At 32.9% G+C, this 16,529-nt stretch overlaps 1 protein-coding gene across 1 annotated transcript; it reads right to left on the bottom strand.

Annotated features, from left to right (window-relative positions):
* Positions 1-669: 669 nt before the first annotated feature.
* Positions 670-10,298, bottom strand: LOC134712756 (uncharacterized). The gene is made up of 5 exons (XM_063574606.1): positions 10,223-10,298; positions 6,034-6,198; positions 3,890-4,148; positions 3,137-3,253; positions 670-2,175 (listed from the first exon to the last, which is right to left on the bottom strand). The coding sequence occupies exons 1-5, from the start codon at positions 10,249-10,251 to the stop codon at positions 1,801-1,803; spliced, it is 945 nt and encodes a 314-aa protein (XP_063430676.1). The 5' UTR covers positions 10,252-10,298; the 3' UTR covers positions 670-1,800.
* Between the last annotated feature and the right edge of the window lie 6,231 nt (positions 10,299-16,529).

The following is a 16,529-nucleotide window of genomic DNA, read 5'->3' on the forward strand; positions in this document are numbered from 1 at the left end:
TCACAGTGAAATAAAGTGAAAATAATTCTGAATTTACAGCAATAATTTGTGCAATAATTATTTTTAATTGTTATAAAGAGAAATTATCAAGATGGAATTTTGTATTTATTTGTTTGTTCTTTTTATGTCAAATAGTTTTTTTTAATTGTTTCGGTTCTAATACATCCTTTGCTTTCAAATATTCCCCTTTTCCTGATGAAGTTAAATGCAGATAGAATCACAGAGTTCTGATGTCTCCCCCATTTGCACATATAATATTTTTCTCTATCTACAATAATATTCAAGATAACAAAGAAATTGCTTCACTTAGTGCAGCTGTATACGACTGCAGAGATCCAATCCTGAACAGTTGGGACAAAAAAGGACATATTAGTACTTGAAACAGGTCTGAATTTGGATTGTAATTAAATATCTGACACAAAGTAGGTTTTAACACAAAATAACTGTAGTCAAAGAACTTAGAACTAGTTGTATGAATTCAAGTTATTTTCAATTCTGTGCATTAATACAATACATTATGCTGTTGCAAGTTGCACCCCCCCCTTTTTTTGCCAAAAAAACAAATATTTGAAGAAATTTTATTTTTACTTTCTGAAATCTGAAATGAGAAAAAATTGTTCTCTCCATGAATTTCTTATTCCCCCCCCCCCTCTCCCCCCTTTTCCCCAAAAAAATCTTTTCCTCAAAATATGCTCATGGAGCTTGCAACCCTAATTACCAATTTAAATACATTATTTTTAAATGTGATTGGATTACCTCCCTTACACTGCTTTAAAATTCTCTTAATTGTTCATTTACCGAAAAATCCGGACCATCCCTTTGTGATATGGAAACTTGTGGTATAATTTTATAGAGATTCATACACTGTCTGGAAACTACTAAAATGCTTATTTGGGCACCCTTACTCCTAATCTGTAAAGAGCATAACCCCAAAAATCAGTCCCAACCTTCCTTAAGTTTTACTCTTTAACTTGTGTATACATTACATAGATTTCTTTTACTTATTTATTGTACTGAAGTTATTGTCTTAGGACAATGCAATCGACAACAAAAGTTTTGTGGTCGTATAAAAACTGCAAAATTTCGTTAATATTACCAATTCAGGGGCAGCAACCCAACAATGGGTTAGTCGATTCATCTGAAAAATCTCAGGGCAGATAGATCTTAACCAGATGACCATTTTAACCCAAGTTGGATTTGCTCTAAATGCTTTAGTTTCAGAGATATAAGCCAATAAAATGCTTTGCTGAGCACAGTCTGATACGACTGCAGAGATATAACCCTGAACAGTTGGGGCAAATAAAACCTTCTTAAAACATTTCACAGAGATCCATTCACTTTAACAAAATTATTGTCTGGAAACCAATCAAGTCTTCGGATGACATCATACCATTTATACACGATCCCAAAAATGTTTTGGTGGTTGTATTTGAACTGTATTATACCCCATTTGTTCTATTTTTAGCCATTCCAACCATTTTGGTGCGGGGTTATCAAACACATTTTTAAACTAGATACCCTAGTGATGACTGGGTAGTTTCAGAGAAAATTTTTGACGACTGAGGACAAGTGATGAGATGGCCAGGTGAGCTAAAAATGATTTGTTAAAGCAGGTACAATTCACTATAATTTTGGGATAAATCTTACGAATTTTAAATTACAGGTGTTCTGTACTTATACACATTAAAAGAAGAAAAAGAAAATAATTCAAAGACATTCTATCAGGACAGAACTTGAGTTAACAAATAATGATTGTGTATGGTACATGATTATGCTATATGAATTCCATAAAATGAAAATTCAACCATTTGGTCTATCATCACTTAAGATACACTGGTCAAATTTTGCATTGCAAATGTTTAAATCATCAAATACACAACTTGAAATATGTTTTTTTGTTCTCTTCCTTGTCTCAATAACTTCCATCATATCATCAGTGACAGGTAGAAACGATCCTCTTTCATAGTCAGAGAGAACCTCAATAGTTTTAAGTAATAATGATACACCATGGGAATCATCGTCAGGCACAGATATATCTCCCAGGTGAGCATACTTTGCTGTTATAGGTGTAGAGTGACTCTGGTGATTAAATCCTAGTTCCTTTGTAACATTACTTCCACAAATCATCATCATTTGATGCATTGTAACTGGCCAATCTATCTTCCCAACATACACCTGTAACAACAAATATAATGTAAGCGTATATACAGTTGTATATTATGGCCAATCTATCTTCCCAACATACACCTGTAACAACAAATATAATGTAAGCGTATATACAGTTGTATATTATGGCCAATCTATCCTCCCAACATACACCTGAAACAACAAAACATACATGCATATATATACAATGTAAGTGTATAATGTAGGTGTTTATATATTATGGCCAATCTATCTTCCCAACATACACCTGTAACAACAAATATAATATAAGCGTATATACAGTTGTATATTATGGCCAATCTATCTTCCCAACATACACCTGAAACAACAAAACATACATGCATATATATACAATGTAAGTGTATAATGTAGGTGTTTATATATTATGGCCAATCTATCTTCCCAACATACACCTCAAACAACAAAACATATATACATGTATGCACAATGTAAGTGTATATATATATATATCGTGTCAAAGTAAAAAGCTAGATGAGCTTTGAAATACTGGCAATAAAAATAAGAATAACATCTCCTTAATAGGACTAATCCTTTAAATTTACACCAGGTATTCAGGAGTTTCCAAAGTAAAGCTTTCTCTCTTCTCCAAAATGGGAGGCAGCGTAAAATGTATGCATGTTAAAAACAAATCTCAATAACCTGATCAAAGACATGAAGTGATTATACTCATACTTTTACCAAAAGGCGATGAAAAAACAGACAACAATGTATATAGAATATACTATACTCAGATTGACATCCAATCTTTAGTCTAATTGGCTGCCCTTTCTCAAATCAACATTAAATCTGAAGTACCATTCAAATAATTCTCAAATCAAAGTCTTATATATTTTAACATCTAATTGATGTCCTATGTGACATGTATTACCAAAAAGATTTCCCAATGTTACCCTGCATTTTTTTTTATCATGATGAAATATTATTACCTCTCATATTGACTTTCACTTACCTGAAAAAATTCTCTAGGAGCTACCCTAATAATATAACAATGTGATGTTGATCTTCTTCCACTCAGTGTATTAAACATTGTTTCATGTATGCTATCTTCAAGGTCAGGTTTTGAACCCTGCAAAAAATGTTTTACAATCAAACAAAAAATCACAGATCAATATACGTGATATATATATATAGAAAGCGATCCGTTTTTTTTTGTGGTATATATAATTACGTCACTTTGTGTAGGAATGTTGATGCAATCTAGGAAAACTTACAGGTTACTATGTATAGTGATAGAATCCAGACAATGCTGTCTAGTCTAACATAGGTGTACTAAATTGTTAAAATGGCCTAATTCTGTGACCTATTTATGCATTGGTTCTTTATCAGTAAATATCATTCTCATATACTTATGTTATCCAGGGATTTGTTAGCCATCTTTTGTTTGTTTTTTTTATTTTCAGTAATTCTGTGTTTCCTGGTTGTGGTATAAAAGGGGACAATGTGCTGTATGGCTGTTCTAAGTTATTCTTGGTTTAAAAATATTACAGCAATGATTATAGTTGAGTTTCAGTATCTAATGATTATGAATCATAGGTTATATATCTTTACTTTTAATTGAGCAAAGAATTTTAGTCACCTGTGTATATAATGTTGATATTTTTTCAAACTTAAAATAGAGTTCTTTACTTTACTTGCAATTTTTTTTTTAGTTTAATCAATTGAACAAATAGAAGTTAATCATAAATCATAGCAGGGTACTCACCACTTCAATGATATTAAAATATATGCTGGAATCATCATGATTATAGCTAGGATCATCCAAACAAATGTCCACCAATGGTTTATACTTGACGTATCTGCATGGGGCAGTATATATCTCAAATGGTTTTATAGGTACTTTTTGCTGAGCAATAAAATGACCATCAAAATGTTTCATCAGCAAACAGTGTACAAGATTTCTACCAAGAGACCTGGTACAGTTGCGTCCATAGGATTTAAATCTGTTACGACACTGCTTTATCCTAAAAATAAATCAAAATCCTGAAATGAATGGAGAATAATGAACTTTATTTCGGGATCAGTACCTTCAGAATATTTTATGAATGGCTAGTATTTATTTTGAATTTATTGAACCATAAAATCAATTTTTGACTCTTCACATCATGCACATTGAATAATCCATGAAGCAGATTATGTAAAGTGTGAAGAGTAAAAAGATTAATTTATGGTTCAATAAATTAAAAATAAATTATTGTCATTCTTTATAAAATAAATTTCTATCAAAAATAAGACTCCAAGAATTTTTTATATTATTTATATTAACAATAACAACATACATACATTTTACATGTTGGCATATGAATACACAATTAGAGTGGGCGTGTCGCCATAAAAAATTACATTTAAAATAAAAGTAAAACTTTTAACCAATCAGAGGACAGCAAATACATCAAATTTATTTGATTTGGAACGGTTATAAGAGTTGCAGTACATAAAGAATAACAATACATTGTCTCGAAATATAAATTTTATTTGTACTTGGCTCCAAACAGGTCAGTCAGGGGGTACTACTTGTACAAGTAGTTTTTATTTACTTGAAGAAGTCAAAAAAATGTACACATAAATATTTTAAAACATTCTTATATTTACATTCTAAATAGTGTGTTAAAATTACATTGTTAGGCAATCTATAAGTAAATTACACAATGTATAATGTTTGAATAATCTCCCCTTAATTTTCTAAAAAACACTTGTATAATTAAATTTTTCTTACAATCCCACAAAATGTCTCAAGTTTTGCAATATAATATCATATGAAAATCATGCCTTAAATGATTAGCTCATATTTTTTTTTTATTAGAGTTCAATGTTTCTTCCCATCAATTCAATAAAGAAACTAATTAATAAATAAAAATGATTTGTAAAGACATCTGTAAAGGGCAGACAATTTGAAATTCTATTAGAGCAAAGAAATCCTAAGAAATCAAGAAAAGAAGATAGGATGACTTTTTTACTTATACAAGTAAAAAATTCTGAATGTTTAAGGGACATAACTAAGCCAATATTTTGTTTACCTATATATACATGTATATACAAGTAAATAAAATAAACTTGTATACATATCCTACAAATTAACTTATACATGTATGTGTATATGTATGTGTATATTTTTTATTATTTCTTTATTGGATAAAATTTACTTTTATAAGTAGAAATGCTTGACACTGCAGCCTTTCTTTCTACCTGTTTCTCATCCTTGCACAAAAATATTTTATCTTTCAAGACAATGTATTGTTATTTGAAAGTACATGTATATGACAAAGCCAGTTTATCCATATGTAAAACTGTGCTTTAATGGTAGTGTACTCGTCTGTTAGCATATTGGATTAATTATATGTAAATATTTACAGCAAGAGATTTTTTTCACTTCTATCATGTCTATATCTGAGTTCTTACCTGACAATTTTGATTTTCTTCGCTGCATTTATGCTTAGTTAACAGCTACATGTAATTTAGGGAGCAGGGAGGTGCTGTGTATTCCCTTTCACATTGTACAAGTACTTTTAATATTAACCAACTATGCAGAGGGGGTGTCATCCCAAATTTTCCAAAAAAAAAAATTTTTCTTTCTTGGATTCAAAAAATTAATCATTAATTCCAGAGTCCTAATAAACATGATAAATGTAAATCCTGAATTTTGGCAAATATAAAGATCTAACAATAAATTCTCTCAAAACAACACCATCCAATCCTTTATACATTTTAATGTCTCAAAAAAGGTTCTTCTAACTTCTTTACCCCCCTTTATAATGTACATGTATATATGAAGTACATGATAGAAAGAATATATGCAAGACTATGATGACTGCTATAATTCAAGTTGGTCTTGTTATTTAATCTACTTACTGTGTTGAGTTCCATGTTTCGGTGCAATCTCTTGTTCCAGTATGAGACACAATTTGTTCCCAAATTCCCTGGCCTAAAACCTCTTCACATGATTCCACTTGCTTTATATCACAAAATCTAAATGGCCACCTAGCAGCTGATATTTCTGAGGGTGAAACATTTGACCTGCAAGAAATATTATTAGTATTTACATGTTGGAAAGTACTTTTATATAATTGGATACCATATTTCAGTGAATTTAAAAGTGGTCATAATGAAAACATGCTAACAGACTTAATGTTTTGAGATCTAGAGTTCTTCAAAATTCCGGTGATTTTGTGCATGCCTTCCAAAAATGATTTGAATAAAGGAAAGATTTTATACTCATCACTACTATGAAATATATATTGTTGAATTTGAACCAAACACATTACCAAGTAAAATGAATGCAGAGCAAAATTAATTTCAGCATGTTCAATCTAGAACAGTGGCGGATCCATAACTTTTCCTAAGGGGGACCCCCTGACTGACCTAAGGGGGGCCCTCTCCAGTCATGCTTCAGTGATTCCCTATATAATCAACCAAATATTCCCGAGAAAGGGGGGCCTGGGCCTCCTCTGGATCTGCCTATGTAGAATATAGATCAAAGTCATCCTATCTGATGATCATGATGATGTATTTTTTAATGGAAACTGGCTAAATACATGGTAAATCATAGAATAGCAGTTAAATGTACACTATGTATAAAATGAACTCTTGAAATGATCAATTCTATTCTTTTCTGTCCTTGTTGGAAGACTAAAACAATTATGATTTTATTTGTGTCACATTGCAGATATTATGAAAGCAGCTAATGCATGATACATGTATCACCAGCAGGGGGGAATCCAGGGACACCACTGTACATTACTAGAAAACATACAAGATTAGAGCATCCACTATTCATTTTATACAAGTGCTTCCCATACAAAGATAAAATTGAGAATGGAAATGGGGAATGTGTCAAAGAGACAACAACCCGACCATAGAAAAAACAACAGCAGAATGGCAGAAGGTCTTCAACAGGTCTTCAATTTACTTTAGCCAAAAATTCCCTCACCCAGAGGCGTCCTTCAGCTGGCCCCTAAACAAATCTATACTAGTTCAGTGATATTGAAGGCCATACTAATTTCCAAATTGTACACAAGAAACTAAAATTAAAATAATACATGACTAACAAAGGCCAGAGGCTCCTGACTTGGGACAGGCGCAAAAATGCAGCAGGGTTAAACATGTTCATGATGTTTATGAAATCTCAACCCTCCCCCTATACCTCTAGCCAATGTAGAAAAGTAAACGCATAACAATACGCACATTTAAAATTCAGTTCAAGAGAAGTCTGAGTCTGATGTCAGAAGATGAAACCAAAGAAAATAAACAATATGACAATAATACATAAATAACAACAGACTACTAGAAGTTAACTGACAGTTTACTGTTATACTGTTATACTAGCAGTTTACTGTTATACAACTGCCCCAGGTTAGGGGGAGGGTTTCAATCCCACTAACATCTTCAACCCTGCCACATTATATATGTATGTGCCTATCCCAAGTCAGGAGCCTGTAAATTCAGCGATTGTCGTTTGTTTATGTGCTACATATTTGTTTTGTTCATTTTTTTACATAAATAAGGCTGTTAGTTTTTCTCGTTTGAATTGTTTTACATTGTCTTATCTGGGCCTTTTATAGCTGACTATACGGCATGGGCTTTGCTCATTGTTGAAGGCTGTACGGTGACCTGTAGGTGTTAATGTCTGTGTCATTTTGGTCTTTTGTGGACAGTTGTCTCATTGGCAATCATACAACATCTTCTTTTTTATATATGCCAGCTCCAGCTGACTTCAATTAAACTGATTGAAAGATTATGATTTCATCAGATGAATTTCAGGCACAATCCTTCCCGTTAGGGGTTTAGTATCATACCATCATAACATATATGAGAAGAACATAAACTGTGTCATGCCATCAACTGGTTTTTGAATAAATTTGTTTAGTTCTGATCTGCAAAGACCCTGATGCAAGTGAATCAATATTAAAGCCAAAATACATGAAATACATTGTATGTCGTCTTAAACATGTTAATTGACCTGACAACATAATCTATACTCTGTTTAAAGTTTGGTTAGCTTTTGAAGTGAATGCCTACATTTTTGTGCTTCAAACGAATATTACCATTAAGGCCTAAAATAAAATATTGTTTGTTTCCCCAATCCCCACCGACCCTGCAAAAAGGGCTAAGTACTCATAAAATTTTATTGTCTGACAAAACTAAGTCGAAAATTACTTTTTTCATTTCAGATTTTCAGGCTTGCAGAGTTGTCCAATACTATGATACTATTCAGGCTTTTTGGAAAAAATAAAATTATTTCCCTACCTACCTACCCACACCTTGCTTGGCAGGGTCGGGATTGGGGAAACAAACAATATATTAATTTAGGCCTAATAGATTGGATGATAAACACCTGAATGTTAATTCTTTATTTAGTATTGTTTAATCAAGGACATACATGTACATGTGTATAACCAGGCGCGTAGCTCCCTATACGCTAACACGCAGTTGCATGCACATTGATTCGGCATGCCAAAAAAAAATAATTATGGCAAAACAAAAATTTATAAATTGAATGTTAAAGGAAACACCTACATGTATGTTGTCACTTTTTAATTGATGAAATATCATTAAATAACGGCATTTGGTTTAAAAGTCAAAGTTTTATTGGAGATGATGGCAAAATCGTAACAGTAACTTGTATCTTTTACAAGATTTGAAATTGTAATACTCAGTCTAAGACATGTAGTTTTGGAGCACATTTTACAGTGTAGGGTTCATCAGTTTGGAATGAGATGTACCAATCAGCATTAGATTTATCAGAACCCTACGATATCATTGAAAAATATGCCGAGGAGATGTGGTCGGCAGACTACCGGAGCCAATCACCCTGCAAACACGCCAAAACAGTATTGGAAAGTCTCATTATTTTTTGGGTTCATAGACCATATGATATGAGAACCATTGTAACTGGTGAGTGGAGTCGCGTCTAGTATTATCAGAAAATCGCTTCTTTGTGCTGTTTCTGCTTCATTGTGTTGTAGGAAATATAACAGACGAACAAATCTCAACATTGTCATGATTGTCTGAGAAAAACGAAACTGACTTGGCATGTAATTTTGACAAATTTAATTGGGAGATCGCTCGATGCCGAACATGTACCATGGAGATCTATCAGTTTACTACAAAATGTACGTATGTTAAAAAAAATGTACGATCAACAATGAACAACAACATGCAAGAACTAGAATTACTGCATATTCAACGGGATTTCGTTGTGAATATATATTGTACAAAATAATAGAGACGATTGTTTCTGCCTAGATCTGAAGAGCAGATTTTTTACGATTTTGAGTAAATTCTGTATCACAAATGTGTTGTTTAAGTATTACTAGTACTCTATTCAGAAGATTTATAAATAGTTTTACAATCATAATTTTTTTATAAGTCCTGACTATATATAGCGCCTCTTTTAAGTTAACCGTCCTATGACGGAAACAAAAAAAAATAACATTTTTCTGCATTAAAGGGTCCCAAAATTTGTTGCTGGCACGTCGACTTTTTCTAGCTACGCCACTGATGACTGTTAGTTAAACTCCTTGGTTTTATTCAATTTTTATCATGTTTATTAGAATTTATCTAGTCCAAATAATTTGATGTCTTTGAAGTCTATTTTAAATCGATGTACAAAAGAAGGCATCGATGAAAAAAAATAACAAGATCATGAATAGATGTCATCAGTGGCTTATCAAGAATTTTTCATAAGTCATGTAAGTGGGGACCCACTGTTTGCCTAAGAAGAGGGCTGATCCGGTCATGCTTTAATGATTCCCTATATAATTTACAATTTTTTTAACTATTGACTTTAAACAGGTGCAGATTTTACTTTTTCTATAGGTGTCGATTTGAACGAGCATTGATTTTAATTGAACTGTTTGTCTGTTTTAGTGTTTCTAAAAAGTGATCCAACATGCTTTTTGATTTTCTGTAAAAGCACAATATAGTAGGTGATCGAACCAACGACCTCCGATATTCGAGATACGTGAATGTTGAAAATCTAGTTATAGTTAAATCGGTATTTCATAATGGACCAAAAGAGAAACATGGAGAAGGCAAGTACCAATTTTTTTCTTTCACTCCAGCTGCCATTGGGGACAAGGTAAAATCCGCACCGTTTCCGAAGGTGAACTGAAATGATTCCGTAATCTTATACTTTTTTGAATAATCGAGCATGCCGATGAGAGCGGACGTGAACATTTTTGCAGAGACAATCCTTCAACATCATTGAAATTGTTTTGTCAAATTGATTTCATGGATAAATAGTATTATCCTTACATCGTATATTTTATGATTTGGATTACATTTTTTTGTTGAGAAAGGTTTCTGCAGATATTTTCATGTTTGTTTGAGACATGTAGTCAGAAGGGATCCATTAGTACTGTAGTTTCCATGTGGGAAACTATCAGACCAATCTATTTGATGTCTGAGGGTTTTAGCTGTTCCCCTAATGGATCGGTAGTTTCTTTTCGAGGTCCTTTATATAGGATTTTCGACTTTGCTCTACCAGGAATACAGCTGGGCATTTAGCGGTATCGGTTTGGATTCCAAGTATGTCCTCTCCGGTTTCCCGTTAGTTGTCTAGGTATTTGTGCGGCATCCGGGGTGACCTTATCCTCTATTTTGTATATAATGTTTTTTATATTATGCATATTTTAAATTTTGAGGATGTGCGAGTCAGGTGAGTGGGTGTGTTCGTATGCTTTATTACATTGTACTTATTGTTTTGGGGAAGGTTAACTTTCTGGTAGTAAGACCCGTCACGGCCAGGCTGTGAGACTGGATTGGCAAATGCTCACATTAAATCTGTACCGATACGGTGTGTTAAATGTCTTCCTTTTTACACCATAACCCATGGTGGTGCTCCTACTAAAGGAGGAAGATACAGAACATACAACTGATCAATGAATATATGATAGCGATTTATATTATAAATAGGGAATAAATTCCACAACGGCTTGGCAAGTTGTTCGATACATAAATATCACCTATGATTATGTACTGTTCTGAAATTGGGGTGTTAACTCATCATTAAGGGACTCTGAACCCTTTGAAAATTTACGCATTAAATTTATCAAAGAAGCACTTGGTGTTCATTGCAAGGCTTCAAATGATCACGGCTTGTCGTGCTGAGCTTGATAGAATACCACTCAAAAATAAAATTGTTTTTTCAAGTATAATTTTTTTTAGAGCATATACTTTCATCAGAAAATATACTTGTAAATCAAATTTTCTGTGCAGTGACAAGATTTTCAAACCCCTGGATCCTAAAAACTCAGTGCATTTTACAAAAATTAGGATATTCATATCTTGTTGAAAAAAGTTGTCTAACAAAGCATCACTTGGGACAAGTAAAACAGAGAATTTATGATTATTGCTTTCAAAATCAAAATGCAAACATACAGGAGTCTTCTGCCTTCAGTTTCTTTCGTCAAGTCTAAACTTTGCTTAGGGTGTACAGGCGCTTGGGTACATGATACAATTTTTATTTATTTATTTTTTTTATTATTAAAATATTCAATTTTCTATATTTATAATGCATATCCAATACTTCTGTGCATGTCTCACCTAGTTTCGAGTGATGTTTCTTAGTATGGATAGTAAAATTTGGTATTTTCACTAAATCGTTTAAATCACTCGGAACTAGGTGAGACATGCACAGAAGTGATGGATATCGCGGCATTATAAATATCGAAAATTGAATATTTTAATAATAATAATAAAAAAAAAATTGTATCATATACTCGAGCGCCTGTGGTGTCTACTACATGCCAGAATCTTTATTTATACCAAAATATGTGGACGTAGGCCAAACAAATATTTAATCGACCCTAGCTGCAATTTGGATAGCCAGACGCAAATATTGACCATACCAACCCCGGATATTTTCACCCTATGGACCACTTGAATTTGGATAGCCAGACGCCAATTTTGACCCTACCTAGGCTACCCCCGGATCTTTTCACCCTAGGGATCAAACTGAGCATATCATTGGTCTATTCAAGGTGTCATTCTCACCGTGAAGGCCTTGGGTAACTTTAAGATGTGTTTTCCAACATAAGTAGGTGCCTCAATAAGCGTAAAACACAACAAACCATGAAAAAGCCTAGCATATTACCATTGTAAAAACCAGATCAATCGTATTATACGTCTCTATTGGAATATATACAATAACTTTTTTTTACACAAGTTAAAGTTTATATCGATTCATTGCCTTTAAATATTGAATTAAAAAATAAATAACAATAAAATCATATGAAATATTTCCTTGAAATACTTATAGAAACATATAAATATTTGAATGTTTTTTAAGCAAAAAATATTTTTTTAAAGAAATTTTCATTATATTCATATTTTCCTAAAGTTTATAATGAAACATACTTCTTCTGATTTGACACGAGAAAGAAAAAACTTTTGTATATCACAAAATTTAAACTCTGGTAATACATTTATGCACAGGATGTTAAATGTCACATGTTTGCTTTTGGTTTGCACGTCTACCTGACAATATAGTATGATGAAACATTATAACCTAATAGATTTCACCTGTTCGGTCAAGGAATGAAATTTTAAGGGTATAGAATATTTATCTATTATAATTAGGCATTGTTTTATTTTCTCTCTTAGAATAAACACATTTTTTTGTTCTAAAAGGAATGTATAAATATATTTCTAAAGAAAGATAAAATATACAGGAAACAGGAAAAACACCTTTGAAAAAAGAAAAGTAAAGTTTTTATTATAGATATTGTAAACTATTTTCTGGTAACAGTATCTCCTGGATGAATATTTGTAAAAATAAATGTTCCCGTGTCACACTAAAAAAAATTTTGTTTATTTAGAAATTTTGAATTCAATGATATCGAAATATAACTAAAAGAAAATAACAGAAACATCAGAGATTTTTTATGAAAAATTAAATATAACCTTGGAAAGTCTTACTGTAGAAATCATCGATTTAATGCAACATTTCCATATAATTACATTAGATGTTAGTTTCATTATAATACGTTATTCTGATTGGCTAACTGCACATCACATGTTATTCCGTAAACAATTGCATTAGACAATAAAAATTATCATGCATGATGACACGAGGTCCCACATTAAAGTGCACAGGTGAATTAAATAAAACTGGATAAAAATCGTGTTTTCATGATCCTAGCTACAAAATGTAATTATAAGTATTGAATGCTTCTTTTTGTAACTTTATAGGGTTGTAAAAGCGTTGACCGTGCGTACATTTTTAGAATGAAGCGCTTCCGCGCTTCATACAAAATGTATTTCGGTCAGCGCTTTTACACCCCAATAAATTTACAAAAAGAAGCATTCAATTCTTAAATGATACATCAGCCGCCATTTTGAAAAATCCCGGAAAATTCCCTTTTAAATCGATGTTTGACCGGAGTTACCTTGAAATTAAACTGTTTTAAGTAGTATTCTTCGCAAGCTTTATGTTTGAATATACTTAATCGATTTGCAAAGTTTGATTTTTATTTACAGAATTTCTTTATTTGTTGTACAAGTAGACATGGGTATCGGTAATTTAGCATTGAGTTAACGGAGAAAAAGTGCATGTTTTACAATTCAGATATGTTTGAATATTAAGGATTGATTTGCAAAAGTAGGAAAAGAGGATCAGGTTTATGAGAAAATTAAACTTTTATAAAGCATATATGCATTTTATATGGGGAAATATAATACAAAATGGCGGCTTTTATACGTCACAAAAGTCACGTGATGTCTAACTTAGTTGGATATAGTCGGAAAACCAACATAAAGGCAACTACCCATTAAAGTGAAAATCTTCCCCCAGCACCGCCCAGGCATGCCATTGTAATATATGATAGCTCAAACTAATGCTTAGGGTGTGTTCTACATGCCTGAATCTTTATTTATACCAAAATATGTGGACGTATGACAAAAAATATTTAATCGACCCCTACCCCAAATTTGGATAGCCAGACACCAATTTTGACCATACCAACCCCGGATTTTTCACCCTAGGGACCGAACTGAGCATATCAATAATCTATACAAGGTGGCATTTTCACCGTAAAGGCCTTGGCTAACTTTAAGATGTGTTTTCCATTATAAATAGGTGCCTCAATAAGCGGAAAACAAGATAAACCATAAAAAAGTCAAGAAAACCAACATAAAGGCAACTACCCATCAAAGTGAAAATCTTCCCCAAGCACCGCCCAGGCATGCCATTGTAATATATGATAGCTCAAACTAATGCTTAGGGTGTCTACTACATGCCTGAATCTCCATTTATACCAAGATATGTGGACATAGGCCACAACAGTATTTAATCCCCTACCCCTAATTTGGATAGCCAGACACCAATATTGATCATACATACCCCGGATCTTTTTACCATAGGGACCAAACTGAGCATATCATTGGTCTATACAAGGTGTCATTTTAACCGTAAAGGCCTTGGCTAACTTTAAGATGTGTTTTCTATACTCGATTTGTCAAAGACACTTATGTACGATTTCCATTATAACTACATGAAGGAAAAATATGGATCTAGAGCAACACTCTTGTTTTCGGATACCGACTAAACAGCATCAAAACTGATGATATATATATCAAGGTATGATGGAGGACAAACACTTGTTTGATACGTCAGAGTATAACCTGAACATCGGCTTTATAGCACTTTAAATAATACAAAACACGATCATTATAAACAAGGTTTATTCAACAAAGAAGTCCACATGGCTACCATGACACATATCCGTTCATACGACCACACGTTATATAATATATCCATCACAAAATTTGGCTTATCGCCTTATGATGACAAAAGATAATTACTAGATGATGGGATACAAAGTTTAGCCTATGGACATTTGAGAATATCATTATGATGTATTTCAATATTTTAATCACTATTACTCTGTCATTCGAAGGAAGTTGACGTGTTTTAAGAGCTCTCAAAGATGTCGAATACTTGTTCAGATTGTGCTACAGAATTTTCGAGAAAAGATGCTATGTTGCAACACCAAAGAAACATACACAGAATTAGTTAACCATATCCGCAGAGCAATAGTGCATATCCACCACCGCCACCGCCGCCGCAGAAAGTGATACTTCATTATCCATTCCCTATGATGTTGGCTGGACCTACTGGTTCAGGTAAAACATTTTGGAAGAACACATTATAGTAGGCGATTACAGATATCTGGCATAGTCTAGCATACATGTAATCTACGTGCGGACATCATTTAGCGAACCAGTGACATGCGAAATACCTTAACCAAAATTAACTAGAGAATTTCCAAAGCAATTCTGTTTCGCCTGAGGGAGCTGAAGAGCCTGAGTTTATTTCCTTATCATCCTTCTCCCTCCTTGCAATTTTGATGTTCCATAGTTTCCCATGTTGTGTGGCAGTTATCGTGTATTGGTGTTTGTGCTGTGTATTATTTGTAAGTAGTTTTTTTCACCTGTACACGGAAGACAAATGCCAATGATAAACTTTGGTAGCGCGATTAAGGAGAGCCTGGTTACGGAAAAAGATAAATGAATCATAGTGTAGTCTGATCGAAAGTTTGTAAGTAAACATTTACACAAAGTAGCTTAAACATTCAAGACTGTACAATTCGAAATACAATGAGTTAATAAAGTAACAGTAATAACATGCACAACATCTTGCCTGCAGGCTCAACAATACCTTTGCACTATCTCAAATCTTCAACGTACACCTCTCTCGATTACAAAAACAGCTATTTCTCCCTTCTATACAATGCTATACTAGTCACACTTTATTTGCCATATAAGCCCCATAACAATTTTGATTAAATTCTCCTAACAAAGAAATATTCAACAGGACCCCAGATAAGAGGTTAACAAGAGCACGAAACACATGAATAATTGAAGCAACGGGGTTCCAGATTAGCATGATTAATTTAAATACACTCTTTCCAAATGATATAACAACTAGTTGTAACGAATGATTTTAAAACTGTTGATGAGAATAAGTAATCTAATACAATCATAATGAAACTAACTGACGAAACTTATAAAAACGCTTTACTATGATGTGTCATAGTTCTAACATTTCATCTAGTCGCGGCGAGAAAAAAAAACCAAATACATAATAATTGCATAACACTGTGCATACCTTTATTCACTTCAGCAACCAGACAATGAAATAAACTGTGTTTACCAAACCCGTCTCTTCGGAGAGCTTGAAAAAAAATTACACCAATTCAAATGAAGCAATACCTATGGTCGAGAGAAAGAATCTCGTACCAACATTTGGACATATCGAATTTTCAAAGAATTTCATATCGGATATACTACATTTTACAAAACTTTTCACTTTTTGAACTACTTGAGAACCACTTAAAAGGATCAAT

The sequence above is a fragment of the Mytilus trossulus genome, chromosome 3 (genome assembly GCF_036588685.1).
Source record: "Mytilus trossulus isolate FHL-02 chromosome 3, PNRI_Mtr1.1.1.hap1, whole genome shotgun sequence".
Lineage (NCBI taxonomy): Eukaryota > Metazoa > Mollusca > Bivalvia > Mytilida > Mytilidae > Mytilus > Mytilus trossulus.